The 25,565-nt window shown below is 47.9% G+C and overlaps 1 protein-coding gene across 3 annotated transcripts in view; it reads right to left on the bottom strand.

The window, feature by feature from the left end:
• Positions 1–2,201: 2,201 nt before the first annotated feature.
• The window catches only part of Efcc1 (EF-hand and coiled-coil domain containing 1), a 30,819-nt gene continuing 7,455 nt past the window's right edge, over positions 2,202–25,565 (bottom strand). The window contains exons 3-8 of one of the 3 annotated variants that reach the window (XM_076940074.1): positions 13,920–14,077; positions 12,990–13,131; positions 11,801–11,972; positions 9,600–9,737; positions 9,123–9,186; positions 2,202–8,512 (exon numbers count right to left, since the gene is read on the bottom strand). In XM_076940074.1, coding sequence (XP_076796189.1) covers positions 8,376–8,512; positions 9,123–9,186; positions 9,600–9,737; positions 11,801–11,972; positions 12,990–13,131; positions 13,920–14,077 — 811 coding nt within the window. In that variant the 3' untranslated portion in view covers positions 2,202–8,375. Of the gene's footprint in view, positions 8,513–9,122; positions 9,187–9,599; positions 9,738–11,800; positions 11,973–12,989; positions 13,132–13,919; positions 14,078–25,565 lie in introns of those variants that run through there. The other 2 variants (XM_076940075.1, XR_013112503.1) reach the window with 2 other exon arrangements.

The raw sequence follows: 25,565 nt of genomic DNA, 5'->3' as shown, positions 1-25,565 counted from the left end.
TTACCATTGGGATTGTGTTTTGTTATTTACTGCAGCATGACGCACCACCCTGCAAAACAGCATCTTCACCATAACACTTGTTTGTTTTTATTGGTGGTTTTTGTAGGTCAAAAACGCTCGTCTTTGCTGGAGAGTTTTAGACTGTTGCGGACCACTCTGCCCCACGTTTGGGGGCCAAAATGTCAGGGGCTGCTCTATCAATGTTGGAACCCGCACTGCCAAAAGCCTTGAGGGCTAAATTTTTAGAGCCCGCACTGCCCCAAGCTGCTCTGGTCCATGGGTCGGGGTTCAGCAAGAGAGAGAGTGAGGCTGGATTCGAAGAATGGAGACCAGACAGAGTGTGATTCAACCCTGTTTATTCTTCAGTCTCTCTTTTTCTCTCCCTAGTTCCAAGTTCCAAGTTCCCTTCCAGGTTCAAGTGTCTACTGTCTAATTCCCTGTCTTGAGTCTCAAAGTGCCTACCAAGTACAAGTGTCTAATAATTTCTTCTGTCTGCCTCTCGCCTTTTATATGTCTCACTTCTAAGCCACACCTTTAAGTCTTATCTCTAAATCACACCTTTTAAGTCTCACACACACTCAAGGGAAAATCCTGGGTATCTAAAACAAGATGTTATCAGAGTGTGCTCAGCTGTTGTAGGCTATTGTAATCAAGTCTCTTGTCAGGGTACATGGCTCAAGATGGCTGCAAGGATGATAGCTGCCTTCTGTTGGCTCAAAAGTAAATAAAGAGGCCGGGCTGTGGTAGTGCACGTCTTTAATCCCAGCACTTGGGAGGCAGAGGCAGGTGGATTTCTGAGTTCGAGGCCAGCCTGGTCTACAGAGTGAGTTCCAGGACAGCCAGAGCTACACAGAGAAACCCTGTCTCGAAAAACAAAACAAAACAAAACAAACAAACAAAAAAAGAACTCTTCAATCAAATAGTTACAAGGCTTTTACTAAGAAGACATCAGTTTCCATATGGGGTCACAGCACTGAGAGGTGGAAGTGGTCACAGGTTCCCAACATACGCAAGAAGCTATCTGCAATCAACACCCGATTTTCCCCAGTGGACCCTCATGGGATATTCACCACACTTCAGGGGAGGCCCCATGCACAGCGGGAAACAGCCAGAACAGAACAAACTTCATGCAATTCTTGCAGACTTTTTGTGTCAAATTGCTTCATTTGGGTACTTTGTTGTTGTTTTTTGCTTTCATAGTTTGGTTTCCATTTTTGTGGGGTTTGTGTGTGTATGTTTCTTGATTTTTTTTTGTTTCTTTGTTTTATTTTGATTGTTTCTTTTTTTTTTTTTAAAGAGAGAAAGAAAGGCTGTGGAGTTGGATGGGTAGGAAGGATGTTTGAAGACTTGAGGGAAAAAAGCAAGATCAGGATATATTGTGTGCATTGTTTTCCAAAGAGATCCTAGATTTTCACATTGAAAAAGAAGTTTAGAATACTTAGTAGAACTTTGGCTGATAAAATTAGTTTAGACAAGGGTACTATAAAGGGATGCAATAAATTGAAGTCAGTATATTTACAGATTACATGTGAAAAAGACTAATAATAAATTCATTTGCCTCATTTTCTAAGATATGTTTGGTATGAATTGAAAGCTTTGTTTTTATTTGTGAAAAAAAAAACCCCAGAAAAAAATATTTTTACTTTTCTGAGTTACTGAATGTGACGTTCGTCTGTATCAGCTAGTTTATACAGGTAACGCTATTTTGGTATTTATTATTGTTGACTTTGTATTTTAGACTCTCTGCATTCTTTGTCTGGTATTATTTATATTTGGACCAATATAGAAATATAAATGTGCAAATATAGTAGTTTAATTTCACCTGCGTTGAAACTTTAGTCATTTGCTGACTATGCAGAGAGGCCTACCTACTCACTTATCGTGGCTCAGCCTGGTATGCTCTCAGCAATACATGGCATGTCAAATAATGGGAGTGTGAATTAATCTTTGGCTACAAGTTGTATTATCATTCATACAGAGAAAACACTGTTAATATGGATTTAAAATAAAATGGCCCATTTAAATATTTTTCAGTTAAGCCGGGCGGTGGTGGTGCACGCCTTTAATCCCAGCGCTTGGGAGGCAGAGGCAGGCAGATTTCTGAGTTCGAGGCCAGCCTGGTCTACAGAGTGAGTTCCAGGACAGGCAGGACTACACAGAGAAACCCTGTCTTGAAAAACATACATACATACATACATACATACATACATACATTTATTTATTTCAGTTAAACAAAAAAGAAGACAGTTTTATTGAGCAGCATAGACCAAGCAGTTAATTGGTGCGTAGAGACTCCTGGGGCTCACGGGAAGTAAAGGCAAGTTTGGGTCAGGGTTCTGAGACTCACTATTCACCAACTAACTTGGCTTTTACCATTTTGGGGGTTCAAATGCCACGAGATGTTCTGTTTGAGTGGAATCTTTCGTGTAGAACTGCCTTTGACTCAAAGAGACAGTTTCCTTGACAACAGCTCCCTGGAGATGTGGCTTCAGCCATTAGCTCAGCCGCACAGTGTCATCTCCCGGTGAAGTGTTTTCCTTTACTCTTCATTGTCTGGGCATCTCAGGCCTTGAGCTCTGTAAAGGTCTGTTGGCTGGCTGACCAAGTGGTTGGATCTGGTCTTTGGTCAGACATACTGGGCTCTGCTGTTGAGCTGTGTGGAAGTGAGTAGGGTCCTTTGTGGGCCATGATGGCCCAGGATTACAGAAGGGTCCAGGGAGTGTCAACCCTGGATACCTCAAACTTGAGGACCACAGTAGTTGGCTACCTCCTGACTCCCAACCTGGCACCATAAAGCTGGCTTCCACACCATCTATTCCAGCAGGAATTTATTACCTTAATAAAGCAGTTATTAGGCATTACTCCTTGACTTATAAGCAGCCCCCCCAACCAAGCCCCTGAGTATGTAGATAAAGTGTCTTCCAACCCCCAACCTGGCCAGTGGTAAACAGCCACACAGATCTTGTTCCAGAGACCCTGGCCACCTCCCCAGGGGGCATAAATACCCCCCCCCACCTCCAAGAAAGGAACCAGTTCTCCAAAGTTGTTCCCCGGTGTGTTTATTGCTTGAGTGAGATCCTACAATTCACCCACCCATGCCTGGCTAGGTTTCCCTCCCTTCAGCCCAGCTCAATGTGTAACCTCCCTGGCTATTCCCCCCTACCCCCAACCCCCCAGGAAATAGGGCAGCAGTCCTTGTCACTGAGGTGTGGGTGTGAGGTAATTCCACAGCTTTCTGACAATCACAGATGACACACTGACCCTGTCTCAGACCTTCATCCAGAGAATCCCACTGTCTTCTGAGGTCCTCTCACCCTGAACGTTTGTACTTGGCTAGGAGAGGCAAGTATCCAGGGCATTAGGCATTTCCTCAGATCCTGTCCAAGTTCAAGGTTTCTCTACACTGGGTGATGGAAGCAGTGTCCCAGGCTGTAGGCCAGTAATACTCTTAAGTCTCAATAAGCATTGTGTAACAGCCTCGCTTCTCTGTAAGGATATCCACGAGGCCATGGTATCCTGCCTCCTTCCCATACAACAGTATGTAGTTCCACTTGGGTAAGGTGAGCAATTCTTTTTCTTCCCCCCTTCCTTCCTTTCTTCCTTCCTTCCTTCCTCCCTTCCTTTCTTCTTCCTTCCTTCCTCTTCCTTCCTTCCTTCCTTCTTTCTCTTTCTTTCTGAGATTGAGCCCAGGTCCCGAGTGAAGGGCAACAGTCTACCAGTGAGCTGTCTCCAGCTTACAGTGTTGACTATGGCTTGTGGAAGATCTTTGTAGCTGTACCTCTGAGACACTTTGCTCTGTCTTGTTTGTTTGAGGTATTTGCTAACATACTGGCAATCCTGACCTTACAGAAGGGGATGGAAAGAAGGCCTGCTTCTGTTTTCTGGAAGAGACTGTAAACGAACTGTATAACCTTTTCCCTATGCTTCGGTGGTGCTGGAGAAACTGTCCTGGGCCCTGTTATTTTTCTGTCTTGTTAATTATTAACTATATTATCTAATACATATCATATTGTTTTTCATGTGTGGCTTTTATATGTTTTTCAAGGAATCAGTCCCTTCTATTTTGCTCACGAGGCTTATTCAGTTACACTTGAAATATTTCAGGTGCAGTTAGGAGCTGCCCTGCAGTGACAGCCCCTCTCTCACCTCTGGTATTAGTAAGTTGTTTCCTCTGATTTTTCTTTAATTAGCCTGGCAAGAAGCTTTTACTAACCAATTTTGTTAATCTTTTCAAAGAACCAGCTTTGGCTTTTCTGAGGTCCTCTTCTGAGTTGGATTTCTGCTGTGATTTTTATTCTTTTCATCTGTATACTTTGGGTCAATTCTATACATTAAATTCGGAGGTACTGATCAAATTGGTCATACACTTTGCTTTTCAGTTTGTGGCTTCCTGAAGTGGAGGAATATTGATTTGGATGTCTCATTTGTGTCAGCATTTCCATCTCCATGCTCCGCATTTCTCTCAGAGCACTGCTCTGGTCGTATGTCCCATACATTCCGACAGGGGTATATTTCCATTGTCATTTAGCTAAGAGTGTTCTAAAATTACTCTTCAAGATTTCTTCTCTGATATCTATTTAACGCAGACATATAGTATTCAGTCTCTAAGCATTTATGGATTCCCAAGCTGTCTCTCTGTTACAAGATTCCAATTTAATTTTGATGTCATTTGAGAGCATTGCATGGTCCCCATAGTTTACTTAGTTAAGAGTGTCTGTGGCCAGAATGTGGAGACTGCTGTCTGAGCCTGAAGACAATGCACTTGCGCCGCTATGGGATGAATAGTCTGTGTCCACTGATCCATCTGCTTGACGGTTCTGGTGTGTTCAGACTTACTGATGTCGTACCTGCCGGATGTGTCCATTTCTTATAGAACTATTGAAGTCTGCAACTACAGTAGTGGAATCATCAGTTTTTCAAAAGTTCTATTAATATATTTTTCTTTGAGACAAGGTCTATGTAGAACAGGCTGTCTTTAAACTCACAGAGATCTGCCTGCCTCTGCTTCCTGAGTGTTGTGATTGGAGATGTGCACCACTATGCCTGGCTTTGTGTTAATTCTGTCTCGGGCAGTTTTTAGCTGTTGCTGGGTAGACACCTTATTTTCTTAGTGAGCTGACCCCTTTGACACCATGTGATGCCCCTTTTACCTCTGATTCTTTCCCCTGCCTTGAAGTCTGCCCTGTCTGAAATGGGTACAGTGAGTTACACTTTCTTTTGGGCACCACTGACACAGCAGTACGTGACTCTACCCCCTTCACTGAATCCACATGTATCTAAATCTAAAGTAGTTTTCTTTTATTTGAAGAAGCTTATTTATGTTATTTCTTTAAGAGTATGTGCTAGAGTATATGTTTGTGTACCACATGTGTGTCTGAAGAGTCACAAGAGGGCATCGGATCACCTGGATCAGGAGTTACAGGAAATTATGAGTGGCCTTGTGGATGCTGGGAATTGAACCCAGGTCCTCTGCAAGAGCAGTAAGTGCTGAGCTGTCTCTCCAGCCTCCTCACATGGATTCTTGTCAACATGTAGCTAGCTGGCCTGAGAATCTCTATCTTTTGGTTATAATGAGACATTAATATTTGGCGGTGATGCTGACAGTGTGATGATGTCTCCCTCGACCGCTCATGTTTGACTCCCTTTGTTCTGACTTCGGCTTGTATTCTGCCATTTGTGGTTCTGATTAAGCATTTTCTGTAAGCCCCGCCTCCTCTCCTTTGTTGCTCCCCCCTCCCTCCCTTTCCTAGTGGCTGTTCTAACACTGCAACACCCATCTATCCAAGTCCATTTCAGCAACGATGCTGCTTCCTGGGCAGCAAAGCTTCCCAGGCTCCACAATAGCAAGATGTTCCCAGTTCCTTCGCTGCCCTTGTGCCTGTGCTGGGCATTTCACTCACAGAAGCTGGACACGATACATGCTTCATTCTCAGAGAGTCAACACACTGTTCTTTGTTAGGTAAGAAAGAATAAGAGTAATAAAGGATTTTTCTACTTTAGCTTATTCTTTCTTTTGTGATTTTTTTCTTTGTATGAATCCAAAATGTCTGTATAATTCCCCTTCCCCACAAAACTTTGTTTTTCTGCAAGCCCTGAGGGGTTTTGTCTAAGAGTCTCCACTCCTCCCATCTGAATGGTAATTTTTACAAGACACAATGAATATTAGGCTGTTTCCTCTCTCATCTCCGTGTCTCACTCTCTCCTCACTCCTGTTGTCCTTTCTGAGACGAGCCCTCACCGTCTAGCTTGGGCTGGACTCCTGATTCTCCTGCCTCAGCCTCCTGAGTGATGGAATTCCAGGTGTGCATCACCACGCTTGGCTTCAATATCATTTTATTTTTTATTTTGTTTTGCATTTAGTCTGCTTGTGTTCTTTTTGTGTCTTCTGGATCTGTGCTTTGGTGTTTGACAGGAGTGTGGGAACATTCAAAATCTCTGCTTTAACTCCTGTCTGTGTTCCTCTCCCCCGGGGTCACACGTTGTAGCTGTCCAGCACTTCTTGGGTTTTCATGCTCCCTGTCCCTGGACTCTTCATCTTTGTGTTCAGTGCTAGAATTTTCTAGGATGTGTCCTTAGGCTTTGGAGTCCTTCTTGGTTCCTACCATCATCTCAGCCTACGAGAGAGCTCTTTATTCTGTTCGGTTGTGCGACTACGTGCAATTCTTGGCTCTTCCTTGGGACATGCATCCTCTGCTTTTGTTGCTTGGTCTTGCGTGCGGCCAGCCTCTTCCTTTAAAACTGCCTGGTAACCAGATGTTTCAAATTCCTAGTCAGATGGTCCGTGACTCTCTGAGAGAGTCAGGGATGACTGTCTCTTCAGATTGTCTTCTGCTATAGGCTGACTCCATGTGCTGGGTAAAGAACTCCAGGAGCTGAAGCGTTATTGACATCATAATAAAAAGTGTATGCAGGAAGTAGGCTTTCTGTTATTTCAGGATTAGCTAGCTGCATATGGGACGATGGCCTGTGGTTCCAGATACCTGGGAGCCAGGAGGAGAGCTTAAACACAGGAGTTTGAGACTAGCCTAAGCAACATAGGATCTTTGAGGGGGATCCTCCTCAAAGAATGTAAAACAGCCAAACACAGCACCTGTGATCACGGCTGTTTTAATGGGCCTGAACTTGTCTCTGGTCTCCCCTCCCTTGGCTGGGATGGGCCAGCTCTGGGAATTAAGTGGCAAGAATTTCCCTTCTCAGTTTGTCAAAGTTCTAATGCACCTGTGAGGCCCCAGTGAAATACTTTCTCTTGAGGACATCTTGTTGAAGAGAACAGAATGAGGCCAAGGGTGTGCATAGTTGGGAGCTCCTGCAGTGCTGGGACATCCCAGCATGAGAAAAACAGAAAACACCACCCAGGATGCAGGAGCACAGTCCACACTGGTCATGGTCCTCCTCTTCCCAGAAGTACTCAGTGATTTTTCTTCTATTTTTCCCGTGACGGTCAGAGTCGAGCTCACAAAGTTAGACTTGCCAAAGTGGGGGTTCCCCTTTGTTTGGTCCCATGGAGTTTTTCCTTATACATTTGTCCACATGAAGTTCTGGTACACATACAGGCTGATCAGGCCTTTCTTGAGCAGACCAAATAGCATAGGTCAGCTGGGGTTAGCAGATCCTTGTGTGCAGACCTTCCTGTTTGGTGCCTGGCCTTGGGCACTGACTACTGAGGGGGTAGCATCCCTCCTTTGATCTGGTTGTGCCTTTCCTCTCTGTGCCTAACCACATCCCACCTCTCCTCTTGGATGAGGTGGCAGCCCAGCTTCCACCCACAAGCCTACCGACTTCATTTTTCTCCTTGGAACTCTGTGCTGTTCCTAGTCTCAACACTTCCTTAGATGTGGGGAATTCCCCAGTGATTAGGCATGTCCTGGAGGCTGGGCCTGGGTTTACTCAGCAGGTGTGATGGTGGAAGAGGACGGTGCTGGGGGGGAGGAGGGTGAGGGGGGAGATCTCAGAACTCTCGGGCAGAGATTCTGGAATGTACTGCATACTGTGCCCAGGATGAGGGCAACAGCCTCAGGTTCAGGCTGATCTAGCAACTTCAGGCTTTCAGTGTGGGGATTCTGAGAGAATGTGAGAGGCCCAAGAAAGGGGTAGCTGCCAGACCCAGTACTGGAAAGAACCTTGGCTGCCAGAGTTCTGAGGGAGTGACAAGAGTCAGACCATTTGTGGAGAGTGTTCAGATGGCAGAAGACAGTCCAACAGTGGCCACTGACCATGGAGACTGGACTGATGGTAGTCAGGATGACCATGGTGGTTGGTCCGGTGATGGCCAGTGCTAGTCCCCCAGTGCTAGTGGCTGGTCAGTCTGGTTGTGGTCAAGGCTGGTCTGATGATGGCGATGATGACCACGGTGGCCAAAGATTGGGCCAATGAGCTCAGCAGGAGATGAGAAAGGGGTCTGTGTGTGCAGGAGCTGTGGATGCTGGTGCTGAGGGACTTCTCTGTAGGAGCTCACAGCCAACCAAGGCTTGGTGCAAGGTGTCCAGGATGGCCAAGGTGCCACATGTGCCCTCTGGAGAGAAACAAAAGGTAGGAACCAGGGTGAATTTTGGGATCTTATCCACAGTCACTTCTCTCTTCCACATGGTTTGCCTACTGCCCGCCCGTACTACTTCCCAGCCTATCTGTCTCCCCATGATGCCCTGTGAGGCAGGGTCAGCTGCGGGGGTCACAGTGGATGAAGTCTCTGGAGCAGCAGGGTCACAGGACCTGGAGCTTTAGGTGAATCCCAGGCACTTGGCTGAGCTAGTTCTTGCCTGTGTGCTGGGGATAACGCCTTTCTTAGAGGTCAGCTGGCAGAGCTGGGCACTGAGGCACTTCCCTAGCTCTGCCCATAGTAAGCTCAGTGAGCAGCACCAGCTTGACTTGCCAGCAGGCAAACCCACCCTTATCTGCTGTTCCCACAATGGCTTCTAGATGTCACAGCGGCCTGTGGCCTCTACCGCTCTGTTCACGTGAAACAGTACTGTCTGCCTTCTGAAACTTGTTATGACTACAGCCTGCAGGCATTTGGGGTTGGAATAGAGTGGCTACTCTGCAGACAGGAGCTCAGAGCTGAGCTGGTGTTCCTGGTTGGGATGCCCTTAGCTGCCATGCATTCTCCACGAGGCACCTTTACCTACCCTGTGAGGGGTTCCGGTCCAGAGCATTCAGCAACATCTTCCCTAGGGCTTTTTTAGATATGTTCTTCAAGAGAGATGAGAGAGGCTGGATCAGACTGTGGCTGCCATGTCTCCACTCAGCATGTGGAGCAGAGAGACTCTTAGAGGCTTCCATGCAGCTCTTTGAGCTGGAACAGTAGCCACACATCTCGCCATGCTCCATCCTTTCCTGCCCCCATCCTCCCTTCCTGTCTCCATCCTCCTTTCCTGGCTCCATTCTATATCTGTCAACGGAGGAGCACCTGCTGCCTGTGAGAACCAGTGCCCTGGGCCTGTCATACAGGCTTCCCACCAGCTCCTGCCTCAACCTCCCAGCCTCCCCTGCTCCCTACAGTGTCCCCTATAGATTCTCCTTGGCCTGTCTTACCATCACCTCGCTCTGGCTCTCCCAGCTCACTCCCAGCACCCCCTTCCCTCCAGGATACCCCGAGTTCCCACCAGGTCCCGGAGCCTTTGCAGAAGTTGTAGCACATCCACCAGCTTCTCTTCCAGCAGTGACAGCCGGACCCTCTCTGTCTCCACCATCTGCAGCTCCAGCCTCAGATGCTCAGTTTCCATCATCTGCTGCAGTTCTGCCTGGGAGAAAGGGTCTCGGTGCATCCCCTAAACTCCTTCTCTATGACAGATGTTCATAGCTCCCCAGCAAGACTGCCTGCCTCCCGGACACTTTTGCAGAGATCACCTAGTCTGGTCTACATGTAAGGCAGCCATGCAGATAAACTACCCTGAGACCAGAGAAGCTAAGCACCTGCCCAAAACTCCACAGTGAGTAGGCCAGCGAGCACACGCACACACACATGCACACACACATACACACACATATGGTTACACACACACCTACACACACATGCATGCCCACACACTTATGCACATACACATGCACACTTATGTACACACTCATGCACATGTGCACATACACACATATTTTGTTCTCTAGTCTAATGACTCCATTCTCTCTTCTCTTTTCTACTTCTTGATTTCTTTTTCATGAATCTGTGTTGGTGGCAACTGGTAGAAACCAGTGTGATTGGCTTACATAGAAGGAACACACCGCAGGCTAGTGGACTATTCCCATTCCATCTTGTCCAGGGGCCCTGGCTGAAAGGACATTCCAGGGACATGTCCACTTTCCACAAAATGTGGCTGGGAGCGCTTCTAGGATCCCAGGGTTAACGACAAGGGAAATGTCTTATGTTTCTCTCCTAAATCACACATGTGATGTGACAGGCACCCCTTGGTACCAGGATGCTCAGGAGTCCTTCTGGCTTCGGGTAGGAGTACAAAAGGCACCACGCTTCCACCTGCAGGCAGGACTAGAGGCTGACCATTCTGGAACTTTCCTGCTCTGCCAACTTGAAGTTTACTTAGAAAAGTGACAGCTTTCCCTTTCCCTGGCATTCGTTCCCTGCCTGCCAGTTCATACTTTACATCGAATGGAGGCTCTTCCCCAAGGAAGCAGCTCTTTCCTCCTGGGAGAGATCTGGACAGCACCATCAGGGTCTCAGGGAACAGCACTGGGGTGAAAATAGAGACAGCCTGAAACAGCAGACAAACCTAGAATCCCAGGGGGTCTTCGCCAGGCAGTGATGGTCAGAGCTGAACCACCAAGAGCTCACTACCCACATCTATACACACTTGACACACATGTGGTGGCATGTTACAAGCATGGAAACCAAGGCATGGAGATGCTGAAGAATCCTAACAAGGTCACACAGGTACTAGAGTTGGGGCTGAAGCCAGGCAGCCTGCTCTAGCATATACTGTGGGGCCCTGCTCTGACCTGTGACTTTCCACTGCTCATGGCTTAGCTTCCCCCTGGGAGTAGGAGGGCAGAATGGAGGGAGGGTTGGAGATCCCAAGGGCAGACTCTTAAACTGACAGGGAGACCTGGTTGTCATATGTCCCAGGAGAAGTCAGGAGGGACTTTGCCTATGGGCCTGGTATAGTAGTTTGACCTTCATCCTTACCAAAAACACATGAACTGTAGGAACCTGGCATTTCCTGTTATCTAAGTCGCCCTGCGGTCCTTTCTCACAGGGACACGGCTAGTCCTAGTGTATTGGACACTCACTGCTCAGTGGGCTGACGTGTTCCCTGGTTCTAGAATCACAACCAGAGCTAGCTGAGATCTTTAACTTGTTAAAACTCCATCCTTGGGGGCTGGAGAGATGGATCAGCAGTTAAGACCACTGAGGTCCTGAGTTCAAGTCCCAGCAACTATGTGGCGGCTCACAACCATCTGTAATGGTTGCCCTTTTCTGGTGTGTCTGAGGACAGCTACAGTGTATTCATATACATAACATAAATAAATAATTCTTTAAAAGACTCCATCCTTGACGATCCTTAGATTTTTCAGTCTGTGACTCAAGGCTGAGGCTTCAGAGACTCACAGAGAGGGAACAAGCATGTTTATTATGCGTCTGGCCAGCTGCGCCTGCAGCCCATGGCCCCCTCAGTTTTTATAAGCTCCTTCTCTGTCATCTAGCTTATCTGGGGTGGGATTCTGTAACTGTCAGTCAAAGTTCCCATTAAGTGAAATTGGAGGAAACCACACCTCCTGAGTTCTGGTCACATCTCTGTGAATGGGCTATAAGACTGCAAGTCCCTCCAGCTGTAAGACATCTTAGGGCCCTGCTGACCTCCTCCTCCTCCTCCTCCGGTGTCTCCAGGGTCTCTCTGCTGCAGCCCAGGGTCTGCAGCTGTTCCCCAAGCCTGGTGACATGGGTTTCCAGCTCTAGGGTGCAGATGTTCTCAGCACCGTCGCAGTGGCCAAAGGAAGCCTTGAGCGTCTCAGCTGTCTGGTTGTCACATCTGTAGGAAAGGAGAGGTCAGCACTGCAGGGACCCCACTGTCCTGGTGCTCCAGCCTTTGCCAGCAGATGTCCTGGAGCCTGTCAGTCAGCTCAGCATTTCCTGTGGCACCTTGGCTTCTCAGAGGAACAGCCAGAGGTGTCCCCTACAATCTGCCTAACACCCTCTCACTCACCCACCTCACTCAGTCTGCCCCAGCCAATGGACTCCCCAGGCTCCCCAGCATGCCCCAGAGCCTTTGCCTGCTCTTCCTTTCTTGCCTCCAGCTCTCCTCGAACCTCCACATCATCTTCTTACCTCCCTCCCTGCGGTAGAGGCTCCAGGCCAGCAGGGCAGCCATCTGTTTATTTTCCCAATGTCTCTAATTTTGCCTGGCACACAAGTAGTTACTCAACAAGTGCTTTGTATGAACATAAATAATGGGTGATACCACCACCCCAGAAAGCCAGTGGTGCTTTACAATGTAATACCTGTGCTGTCCCTGAAGGCCTTTTACACCCTGGCCTCAAATCCTCATGAAGACGGCCTTACAGACCCGCCCGTCTGTACAAGGGGACCAGGAAAACCAGGCAAGCTGAGATACTGATGGGTACCAAGCCCATTTTCATTATCCTCTAAGATGGTACAGGAATTATGCCAGTGGGTAGCTGAGAAAGAACCAGCCTAGGCCCAGCCTGGGGAAGAGGAGGGCTTTGAACAGTGTTGTAGGAAGTTATGGATAGCTCAACAGTGACAGGAATGGGTGAGTTTTGGGGGCAGTGGTCAAGGGAGCGATGTCCAGTGGGAACTAAATTCACCCACAGGCTTGAGTGTCTCCTCATTTCATCTGTGCACTTGGCGGGATGTGTTCCCACTTCTGAGCTATGACTACCAGGAAGGGCTGTCAGGAGCTAAGTGTGGCTGTGTGCTAGAACTCTCAGCTTCCCATAATGAAGTCTGTGTGAAGGGCCCTGCAAGGAGAAGCTGCCTTTCTGCTGCTCTGTGCTTTTTGGCAGCCCGGGGCTATCCAGGCACTTACCTACTTACACAACCTGAAGGTGGCACCACGGATACCTCACCGTGGGCCTGTGGGCGCCTTGGCTTTTCCTGCCACCTTTCTTCCTCTTCCTCCTCAGAGGCGGCCTGGCCTTCCACGGAGCGGAACAGCTGCTCATCTTCTGCTGGGGAAACATAACATTTAGGGACTGGAGACCCAGCATGAGAACCATCCAGTCCTCCTTGGGAACATGTATGAAGTGAGGCACTGGTGACACCGTGACACTGGCCCAGCCCGTTTCCTTAGGTGACATATGAAGATGCATCTCTGGTGTCGTGGTCAAGCGTCAGTTCTATTTCAGGACATGTGACCTGGATTGGGGAACTGGATAGAGCTTTGTGGGATGCTGGCATTATGTCACATAAGACTTTCAGTTCTCAGTTTTGGGGGGTTGTGGAAGAAGTGTCCAGTATGTGGCCTGTGGTCCCCCAAACTGCTGAGCTTTGATGGACTCCATCCTGACTGGCATAGGTGATGGCAGCTGCCCTGTCCTATTGCCCAGCCAAAGTCCTTGTCCCCATTTGCAGATCAGAGACTCCCAGAGACCCTGACCCTTCTGTATTCCAGTTCTGGTACCTATCATGCTGTACCAACCACAGGCAGCCCTCTCCAGCCACAGTGAAGGTTCTAGAAGAGCCAGGACACAGTGAAAGTCAGTGAAGACTATGGTCAAAACAAACTCAGATGAGGGCTGGTCTTCCTGGCTTGGGGGGCCAGGATATGGGCTGGAGCCAGGAGGCATGTTTGCTGACAGGGACTGATCTCAGGGTTGAGGGAGCAGGCCAGGCATTGGGAGTGGCCCCAGATCTACGGACTCAAGGTAGCTCTGATACTTCAGCCCTTGAGAACAGGGATGGGGCATGGCCTCATTGGCCATGGGCCTGGCAGTAGGCTATGCATGTGGAGACTGACCTTCATCTGTGTCTCTGCTCCTTACGCTGCTGTCTGACAGCTGGACTCCCTCTGGAGTGGCGTCTGAATCTCTGGTTCCTCTAGCTGTAGGTACACCATTCTTGTTTCCTGGCCTTTGACTGGCTTGTGGGGGTGTTAGGAGCTGAGGCCCTTCTGACCTGTGGGTAGGGGAGAGACATGTTCTTATTCTGCACAGGTAAGCCATCCATGGTCTACACCACTGTGCTGGCAAAGGCAGCCTCCCATAGGCCAGAAAGAATGTTAAGACATGTCCCACTTTTCTTGCCAATCGGGAAGAGACATGAAACCCAATTGCTGAGAATGGGATGTGTTGCAGGATACTTGATCACACTGTGAATCCTGAGACTGTGTTATTAACCGGAAAAACCTGTTTTTAGTTGTGGTGTGGCTCAGCCCTAGCAGACACCTTTAGCTTAAGAGCTTTCTGCTTCAATACTGTGAACAGAATTAAGTAAAGTCAACCATAGGTCAAGAGGTAGAGCAAACAATCAGTTGACAGGAAGTGAATAGAGAATTATTAAGAAAAAGACAGAGAGTAAGAGAGAGTCAGGGCGATGGACAGAGAGACGCACAGGAAGTAGAAGGGAGGGACATTCAGTTGGAAGGAGGTTTTTTTATTTTTTGTTTTGTTTTGTTTTTTGGGAGGGTGGCATGAGAGAGGGGCATTGTTTCTGGGACTTCGTAGGCTGAGGAGAAAGGTCAGCTGGGTGCTTTCTCTGCCTTTCTGACCTTGCAGGCTTTCACCTCAGCAGGCTCCAGAGTCCTCATTGGTAAAATTGAATGATTGAGATTTTGTTAAAAACAAAACAAAACAAAACAAAACAAAACAGGAATGTAAGGCAAAGCCTTCTGCAGACACTTCAGGACAGATTTTCATCTGTAAAACAAGAATCATGAGAAAGGACATTTGGTTTTGCTTTTGGTCGAGCGGTGATGTGTACTTGGGGTTGTAGCAGTTATACTGTGACCAGGAGTGAATCTGGCTGTGGCTGTTATACTGTGACCATGTGCAAGTGTCTGGAAGGATTACGTGGCTAGGCGCCCCGACATCTTAGAGGTTGAGCTAACCAGTCCTGCAGCTACCTAATTCTGGACTTAAGATGGTTGACATTAGAAAATATATATTAATTTTTTGTATATGAATGTTTCACTTGCATACATATCTGTGTACCACATGAGTGCTTGGTGCCCAAGGAAGCCAGAAGAGGGTGTCGGAGCCAGTAACTGGAATTACAAAATAGTTGTGAGCCTGCACGTAGGGACTGGGAACTGAATCTGGATCCTCGGCAAGAACAGAGAGGACTCCTGATGGCTGCGCCATCTCTCTGGTATGGGTGGGCGAAAAAAATTTTAAATTACTTTATTTTGTGTGTATGGTTGTTTTGCCTGCATGCGTGTCTATGTGTACCTGTTGCCCATGGAGGCCAAAAGAGGGTGTTGGATCCATTGGAACTGATGTTACGGATGGCTATGAGCATCACGTGGGTACTGGGAACTGAGCCTGGATCCTCTGGAAGAGCAGCCAATGCTTTCAAAGGCTGAGACATCTCTCAAGCCCCATGGGACGGGCTTTTTTTCCTACCATAGTCTCACTTTTAATTAAGTTCTACTTCCTGGCCCCAAAAGCCTTTAATGGAAGAATCTCCCCTCTCTGGGTTTTGGAAAACCTACTTTATTTTCAGTCAGTCTCCTAGATACTCCAAGGTTCCTATGTTTTGAACTTTTGTTTTCCATGACCCTGTGGGAGGGTGTGGTAGTGCCGATGTGTTGGTGGGGGTGCGAGGCAACTCTGTCTTGTGTCTCTTGGACCAGGAAGCAGAGTCTGGGAAGGAAATGGGGCTACAATCCAAAAGTCCTGTCTCTTAGGGTCCCTACTGCTGTGACAAACACCACGACCAGAAGCAACTTGGGAAGGAAAGGGTTTATTTCATTTTACAGCTTACAATCCATCATCTGGGGATGTCAGGGCAGGACATCAAGGCACACACCTGAAGGCAGGAGCTGCTGCAGAGACCATGGAGGAACACTGCTTACTGGCTTGCTCAGCCTGTTTTCTTGTAGAACCCAGGGCCACCTGCGCAGGGATGGCACCACCGACAGTGGTTTAGACCCTCCCACATCAGTCACAAAATAAGCATACACAGCAAAGGCTTGTAACAGGCAGATCTGGTAGGGACATTTTCTCAGCTAGGTTCCCTCTTCCCAAATGACTCTAGTAATGTCAAACTGACACACAAGTAGCTCTCATTCCTGTCCCTTGGCCCTCCCCACTCCCAACTTCTTCCAGCTTACCTTCATCTCTTTGAGGCTCTCTAACACCCCAGATATCTTGGGACTACATGTCTAAACATGAACCTGTGGGGACATTCCACATGTCAACCATAGCAATAAGTAATGCCATTGTCCCCATGTCACAAAGAAGAGAAGGAAAAGGAAGCCCCCGAGTGACAGAGCATAGCTACTGTCAGCTTCCAGAGACTACAGGTCACATACATGGATTTAGGAAGAGGCCCCCGAGGCAGGATCATGGTAAGGAAATAAGGTAAGAACAAACTTTTGGAACCATTTTCTGAGGGTTCCAGGTGGCTCTTGCCTGCTAACTGGGATTTCTCTGAGTCTTCCATGGTTGACAGAGCTGCAGGCCCACCAGGAGACATGCTGTACTTCCCTGGACTGTGTACTCTAGGGGGACCCCTACTTCACTAGGTACCGTTCTCTTTTGGGATCCTTAGTAGAGTAAGGGTGTTTTGGGGAGACATCAGGATGCCCATGACCTGGAAGGCCTTGTGGGAGCTTCCCCAGTGGCTAGATGGATCTGGAGAAATGAACCCTGGCGACACCCACTCTTCCTCAGACCCAAGTCCTCTGTGTGGCTGGGTGTTCCCTGCAACTGGCCACAGCCACACCCTCCTGGAACTCTAGTGAGTCTCTGATAGCTTCCATGTTGCAGTCCATGGCCACATCTGGCTGCCAGCCCAGGGGCTTAAACAGTCTGACGGGAGCCAGATGTTGCATTCTCTTTCCATCCCAGAAGCTCCCAGCTTCCTCTGACAGACTCCCTTCTTAGTTCGGTGATGTCAAGGGGCCCCAGAAGCTGCCACCAGCCTGCAGGACCACATCTTTGCTATGTGAACCCTACAGCTCCCTCACGCTCCTTTGAGCTGTCTCACAATAATGGGGCTCTACCCTGGGTTGGACATTTGGGGGGGGGTCTTGTGATGAAATGAAACAATGGAGTGCCTGCCTTTGTTGATGTTCGGGATGAGTTTAGGGAGCAACCAGATGAACGGAAGACGGCGCGTGTCCAGCTAAGCCCCTAAAGCAGTGAGCACATTAGTTTTATTATCTTTTTAACTTTATAATAGTAATGTGACTTCCCTTTAAAATGATTTAAGCTGGGCTGGAAGTGTGGCCAGGGGTAGAGTTTGTCTAGCATGTATAAGGATCTATGTTCCAGCTCAGCAGAGAGAGAGAGAGAGAGAGAGAGAGAGAGAGAGAGAGAGAGAGAGAGAGAATGAATGAATATGAACTTAAGGGAAACCGGTAATTAAGCAACAGGCTTTATATACATATGGCAAACAGGGCTGAGGCCTGGGCAGTCCGGAGACTAACATGCTCAAATACTAGTTAACAAGCAGTAGTTTGGGGCACCTTCAGAGCAGGGCCCCTCCCCGACAGGCTTCCTTTGCACAGAGGGCGGAGTATCCAGACTCTAACAGTCTGGAGCCATGGAGATCTGGACTGTTTCCTGAAAGCCAGTGTTGAAGATTTGGTGTCAGCTTGGTCTTACTAGGAGGTGATGGAGCTTTTTAGGAGGTAGGGCCTCATTGGATAAAGTAATGTGGGTGAGCTCCTGGGGTGGTATCACTGGGCCCCTGACCCTTTCTTTTTCCTTCGCCTCCTGGTCCAGGAGGCGAGTAGTTTTGTCCCCCGCCTCCCCCTCCCCCAAGCAAAGCTACAGATCCATGACTTTAGCTACCCTACCACACTGGCCACATTCCAGGTGCTCAGTTGTCACACATGGCTCTGGCACAACTTTGGAAAGCACACAGAGAAAGAGAGGAAGCTTCTAATTTACTGTAGTCAGGACAGTACTGTCCAATCATGGACGTTGGTCTAAAACAAAGGCTAAAAGGTAAGTGACTAGTTTCTCACCACAGATCCCAAACAGCATGGCTAACCAACCATGAACGTGGCTAACCATTACCGTGAGCCAAATGCCCCTCCCCATCTCTCTGTGCCTGGGATTGGACAGAGGGCCGCCTGTATGTTCTACCCCTGACCCAGCCCCACCCCAGCTGTTTCTTAGATACTTTGTTATTTTGACAGAAAGTTGACTAATGTAGACCATGTAGAGCATGGTGAGCTCTCCCTTCTCTGCATGAATATAAAAGCAAGCTGGATAAATGGTACACTTTTTATTTTGAAAAATTAATGTAATGATACTGAACAGTACCTTAACTGGGGAAAATAGAATTTTATATTACAATTCAGTATGAAATACTCAGATATAATGAAGTTTTCAGATACTTAAAACTACATATAGTGGATGAGTCTTTATTTAAAAGGGTCGGGGTAATATTTATTTGGAGGCTGCTGGTATCCTTTATATATCTGACATTTTGAAACACAGGATAAGGAAACATATTCTGATAGACAGATAGGCAGGTAGACACACAGATGCGTGGGATGTAAGTGTCAGGAGTTACAGCGTCCCTCAGGGGTAAGGACTCAGCTTCCACCATCTGTGATGTGCTTGGGAGATTGTAAGTAACTCTCGGGGAATTCCAAACACAACGAAGTATAATGCCTCAACTCACACAGTCTTGTGTTCTTGGAAAAACTGTTTGCATATTCTAACTGTGCAGAAAGTTGTTTATTCATCAAGCAGAGTTCAGCTCTGATTTCAGGTCATTACTGTAGCTGTCTGTTTGCTGCTTTGTGGGTTCTTCTCTTCCACCTTCCCCACCCCCTTTCCCATCCTTTCAACACCTCTAACGCTAGATAGGACAGAATAAAGGACGGAAAGGAAACAGGGCAACAGTATTGTTAGACTGCTTGTTGTTGATCAGGGGCAAGTTTGATCTTCGCCATCAGGATATCTGATTTCCTCTTCTACTTGTTTCGTCTTTGTGCAAGTCTACTTAACTGCAACCAACAACAACCAATAGCAACCAACTAACAACCCACCAAAACCTACCAACAACCACCAACACCCAGCTCTCAGGCTCTACTGTTTATTTACCCTCTGCTAAGTCTCCAGAATTCAAAATGTCACGTGATTGCAGAAACCATCTGCAGCTGGCAAAATCACGCCCCTGCTAGAGCACGAGGCAAATCATAGTCAGTTGTTGTGAACAGTCTGAAGCAGCCTCATATCCCATATATCTGACATTTTGAAACACAGGATAAGAAAACACATTCTGGGATTAAAAGAAAAACATATTCCCGTAATATTTCTGTATTTTTCAAAGAAACCAAAACTCCATAATTATGACTACAATTACCATAGAAGTATTTAATGCACAGATATCCAGCTGGCCATGCAGAAGCTATGTAGGAGTGTGGTCCAGAGGGTCATTTTCCTGGCAGGGCCCTGAGTGTGAGAATCCCTGTCTCTAGTCATTCTCCCACAAGTCCTTGAGGAGACAGCTTCTCTTTGTTCCCGATTTCTCCCTGATCTTGATCTTGTGTCTTCCTGGTCAGCCTAGGCCAGGTCACCTCAGCTTATGAGGTAAGGGTTGGGACTGAGCAGGGGCTATAGGGACTTGACACACAGTTGGTACTAAGTAGATGCCAGCTCCCATACTTGCTCACTGCTCCTTTCCTGTCCACTGGGTCGTGTCCATCTCTTATTTTGTTACTTAAGTTTGTGTTGGGGGCCGACTTTTAGCAGAAAGTGGCTATCAGCTTTGCAGCCATCTTGAGCCATATACCCTGACATGAGACTTGGATTACAATAGCCTACAACAGCTGAGCACACTCTGATAATCTTGGTTTAGATACCTTGGGTGTGTGAGATTAAAGGTGTGTGCGATTAAAGGTGTGTAACTTAAGAGTGTGACTTAGAAGTGTAGAGATCAGATTTAGAGACAAGACCTAAGGGCATGATTAAAGGTGTGACCAAAAGGCATGGCTTAGAAGTAAGACATATAAAGGCGAGAGGCAGACGGAGAGAATCAGATACTTAGAGGAAATATACACTTTAGGGAGACTCTTTAGAGAGTACAGCTAGACTTGGGACTTGGAGAGAAGAAGAGAGACTGAAGAATAAACGGGATTGAATCACACTCTGTCTGGTCTCCATTCTTTGAGTCCGTCCTCACTCTCTCTCTTGCTGAACCCTGACCTGCGGACTGGAGCGGCAGCTTGGACCGGGATACAGTGGCCGCCAAACGCGGGGCAGCCCGGGCCTCAACATTTTGCTCGGGCAGTGACATTTTTTGGCCGCCCGAACGTGGGGCTAGTGCGTTTCCCAACAAGTTTGGCCCCACAGTTTAAATCTGATTTATGCTGTCCAGTAATGGCAGCCAGCAGTCAGAGATAGCTATTTAAATTTAGAATAATTTAAGTAAAGCTACAAACCCATTTCTTTTTTTCCTTCCTTCCTTCCTTCCTTCCTTCCTTCCTTCCTTCCTTCCTTCTTTTCTTTTTTCTTTTGGTTTTGGTATTTTGAGACAGGGGAGTGTTGTAGAAAACCTGTTTTTTTTTTTTTTTTTTTTTTTTTTTTTTTTTTTTTTTTTTTTTTTTTTTTTTTTTTTTTTTTCTGCAACAATCCAAGCCCAGAATTGGACTCTGCTTTTCATACAAACACAAAACACACCACAATTGCGATTCTTCACAGCACTGTGTTTTGAGAACTTAATCCACAAATCAAGATGCTGAAGGTGTTTGGAGACAGAGCCTTTGGGAGGCACTTAGGATTGGGTGACATCATGTGGCTGTGTCTCCATGGGGGTGTTAGTGCTTTGTTAGGACACTCAAGTGTCACCAAACTTACCATGTGATGCCTGGGTCACCTCGTTGCAGTGTCTTGCCAGATGCTGACCTCATACTCTGGGGATTCCCAAGCTGAGTGAGCCTCTGCTCTCCATAAACTACGCAGCCTTGGGTTTTGTTATGACAACAGAAAACAAACTAAGAAAGCGCCACATTTTGGAAGAATTACTTGACTGATGAGGAAACCAATAGAAGGAACTGGTGAAAAGCCTGATTGGTCAAGTTAGATTGAAGACAGCACTCCTGCCATGGAGGGAAAACTGGAGTGACCCCTGGCCACACCCCTCAAAGGGGAGGGTCAGGGTGGACTCAAGATCTAAGCGTAAAGGAAAAGTAAACAGAACAACACACAGCTGGATGGGTTTGTGACCCAGGGTGAACAACTCATTTCAAAAGCAGAAGTCACACGGGAAAGGACTTGGTCACATCATAGCACACTGTGGGCTGCCCTGTATTTCTTGGTCAGAGGGAATAAGCATCCTCCCCACCAGTGACCTGGCAGATCCTCTTGGGTGGTGTCATATTAGGCTTCCTGGGGCACACAGGATGATGCTCATTTAATGTCATCTCAGGAGGACGTGGCTCCCTCTGATGGGTGGAGGACTGTGTAAGGGAGAAGTGGTGAGCTGAGGGACCTGGCAACAGGATCTGAAACCCAGCATCTGAAGAGTACAGAAGGAGGAGGAGGATGAGGAGAAAGAAGAGAAAGAAGAGGAAGAGGAAGAAGAGGAAGAGGAGGGGGCATGAGAGCACACAGTACCATCTCTGCACATAGAAAACATGCTTTGCAGGAACACCCACAAGGGGAAGGCAGATTTTGGGGGATTCCTCATCATGCCTGCAGCTGATAGCTCAGTGGGCCTTTTTCTCCTCTGCAGAGCTGTGAGAAGGTGTAGTTTATAGACCAGGTACAGTAAGAGGTCAGAAGCATTGATTCACATTGCTCTGGAACAGTTACTGCATCAAATAAAATAAGATCCACCCTTGGTTTCTACTGCTTTGATAAAGACCATGACCAAAAGCAAGATGGGGCTAAAAGGGTTTATCTCATCAAACAGTCCATCACTGAGGAAAGTCAGGGCAGAGAGTGAAGCAGAGGGCATGGAGGAACACAGCTTCTGTGTCCTCCATGGCTTGCTCAACCTGTTTTCTTAGACACCCCAGGATCACTTGCCCAGGGTTGGCACCATGTAGAGAGAGCCACATCAGTCATTAATCAAGAAAATGCCATACAGACATCTGGCAAGTGCAATTTCTCAGTTGAGGGTTCCTCCTCCCAGATGACTCGAGCTGTGTCAAGTTGATGTAAAATTAGCCAACACCAACCAGTGAAGATGGCTGTGGAGTGACGAGTGTGGGCTGCACGTGCAGCGTGGATATAAAAGGGCTGACAGCAGGATGCTATGGGGTTTTATCACACTTTCCAGAACAGTGTGCCATTTATGAATGACTTATTTCTGGCATTTTTCCATTTTCAGATTGTGATTGGCCACTGGTGACTGACTCCATGGACAGTGAAACTGAAGGGGTGTGTGTGACTAGTGACCACTGACATCACAGGAGGAAGGGGACCAGGCAGAGAAGCGGAGAGACCATGCCTCTCCCCATGCCTACCCCATCCAAGTTTCCCACTTAGGATGAACAGGTGCCCCAATGGCAGATGTGACAGCACCAAGGCAGCTTATCAGTCATGAGGGCAATGTCATGTATGCACTCATGTATGTAAGCATCCTAGGGCCGGCACAGCTGGGAAAGTACTCTGCCAGACACTGACGTTAATTCAGGAATTGGCAAACATTTTCTGAAAGTATTTCAGGAGGAGAAGCGTGTTTCTGAAAACATTGTCAGGTTGTCAGGATCACTCACCCCTGAACTTTACATTCATGGGGCACACAGATGTTATTATTATTATTATCACTTTTTATTTTTGGTCCTTCGAGACACAGTTTCTTGTGCAGCCCTGACTATCCTGGAACTCACTCTGTAGACCAGGCTGGCCTTGAGATCTGCCTGCCTCTGCTTTCCTAGTGCTAGGATTAAAGGTGTGTACCACACTACCCAGTCATAATAATTTATTTAATTTTATTTTATGTGCATTGGAGCTTTGCCTGCACGTATGTCTGTGTGAGGGCGTTGGGTCCTGGAATTACAGACAGTTGTGAGCTGCCATGAGGGTGCTAGGAATTGAACCCAGGTCCTCTGGAAGAAGCATCAGTGCTCTTAACCACTAAGCCATCTTTCTAGCCCCATACATGCTATTACTTAAGCTTCTATGAGTTGGGTTTGTGTGACTTGCAGCTGTATTATTACTAAACGACTTACAACACTACTTGGGAGTGAAGCGAGGCAGTGTAGATATGAACTCTAGCATACTGCCTCATGCACAGCAGATGCTAAGGAATGCTGGCTCCTGTCCTGTGTCCGTGTCCCCTCCACTCATCTCAGCCCCCACAGAACTAGACTCTACCAGAGGGGGTAGGCCACCTCTAGCAATTTGCCATCGACTCATACCAGCTCTAGCAAGCTCCAGCCAGGTCTTTTCTCCAGCAGGTGGTCTTGGGGAGTGTGGGGACCTGCCAGTCAAGGCTGCGCGGTCTACTGAAAGGGAGGGGTGAAGGCAGCTTGGAGTTCACAGCATGGCATAGGTGGCCACGGCCATAGGCAGAGCCCCTGTCATGTTCTTGACCTTGACCTTGCTTCTGAGGTCACTTGGACTCAGTATCATATCTTCTATCTAAAAGCAAATGAAGACTGGCCGAAAACATCTGCAGGGGCCCCGCCAGCAACCACTGCAAACCCGTGGCTGGGGTCAAGGGACACGTGACGGTGCCATTCCAAAGCCAGGGTGAGGAGGCATAGGGACATTCCTGCTTTTGATCTTGGCCTCTTCTATAAATGACAGTGTCACCGAGAGCTTCTCAGCCGCCAGCCGTTTGAATCACTCTGTACCTTGGAAACTTCACGAAGCCATAAGGCTGATAAGACCCTCAGCTGGCAGGAATCCTCACGCCAGACTGGTGTAGACATCCAGGCCACAGCCTTCCCTGGAGGTCCTGGGGGCTCTACACGGTGGCTTCCTTTGCTGTGAGGTGTTTCCTGAGCTGAGAAGCCTCCCGGAAGTTGAGACTCCATGCAAAAACAAGAGAACAACAGCAGGAAGGAGGGCCAAAGCTGCTGCCAGACAGAAGTGGAAAAGAAGTGAGACTGGCAGCATAGGGGTATCCCAGGGGTCTTTTGGGCATCTCTGCTGTGCAGTCTCTGGTTCTGTGGGGCCTGTGGCCCTCCAGCTGGTCAGCCCACTGCCAATACTGTCCTCTGATCTTCCACAACTTACTGTGGGGCAGCCCTGAACTTAGCAAGAATGGGCTCAGACCTCATGGCTTAGCTGGCCTCAGGGAGATAGACTTAGGGAAATTGTCACGAAACGAGAAAGGGATGATGGGAAGGATAGACTGTAGGGACAGCAGGGAACGGCTTTTATGATGAGGTATCTCATAAACTGCTTTTTAGGATGAGGTATCTGGCTGAGATCTGAGGGACACTGGAGACCAACCTAGGGGCTACAGAGGGCTGTGGTGGACTCAAGGGATGAATGGGTTGGTAGATTCACTGCAGTGGGCCCTGGCATAGTTAAGGTCAGAGGTCAGGTCACTTGGAGCTATGAATGTCATGGCAGATAGGCTCCAGAGGCTGTGATAGGGAAGCTGCCCAGCTCTCTTGGGTGCTCAGGCCACCCTGGCCCTGAGCGTGTGATCAGTGACTGGAAAGGAACTGGGAACAGAGTAGGAGCCAGGACAGCCATCCCGAGGCAGTGCAGGGCTAGGATGGACAGACTAGAAACAGGCAGAACCAAGATAGGGCTGAAACTGGGTGTCAGGGGGTACCACAAGGCAGCATCTGGGGCTTTCTGTGTACCCCACTCTCCAACCTGTATGGCTTGTTCTCGTCTAGGTCAGGTCCCTCTGCAAATGATACTCTGAGCTTATGCCAGCCCCGTGGTCTATAGTGGGTCTCCCTGGCCCAGACTCAAAAGACCCTAGTGACAAGCAATCTGAATGCCAGCATTACCTCAGAGAAGAGCCGCCTACAGTGGGCAAGGCGTCCCCAGATTCAAACACTGAATGGTGACTGCTAGAGACAGGGGCTGTTATGGGTAAACAGGTAAAATGAGGTTTTAGGGTACTCTGCCATCCAGTTTGTCCAGTGTCCTGGCAAACACCCAGAAGTGGGTGTTAATATTGGTCTTATCCCCAGCACTTGGGAGGCAGAGGCAGGCGGATTTCTGAGTTTGAGGCCAGCCTGGTCTACAGAGTGAGTTCCAGGACAGCCAGGGCTATACAGAGAAACCCTGTCTCAAAAAACCAAATATATATATATACCCTGTCTCAAAAAACCAAATATAAATATATATACACACATTGTCTTATCATCTCATTTTACAGATAAGAAAACTGAGGCTCCGGACATCTTTCTGAGGGTCACGTTCCACAGCTTAGCCCTCCCTCTCCCCTCCCCGCACAGTATGCACAAAAAAAGATGGAGGAATAGAAGTTTCTCCCACTTAATAGATGAGGAACTTGGTCTCGAAGAGGGAAACACAACTCTGGGTACTGCATACCACATAGA

Source organism: Arvicanthis niloticus, chromosome 9, assembly GCF_011762505.2.
Source record: "Arvicanthis niloticus isolate mArvNil1 chromosome 9, mArvNil1.pat.X, whole genome shotgun sequence".
Classification (NCBI taxonomy): Eukaryota; Metazoa; Chordata; class Mammalia; order Rodentia; family Muridae; genus Arvicanthis; species Arvicanthis niloticus.
The sequence above is the reverse complement of the archived record's forward strand: the minus strand, read 5'-3'. Positions and strand labels throughout refer to the sequence as shown.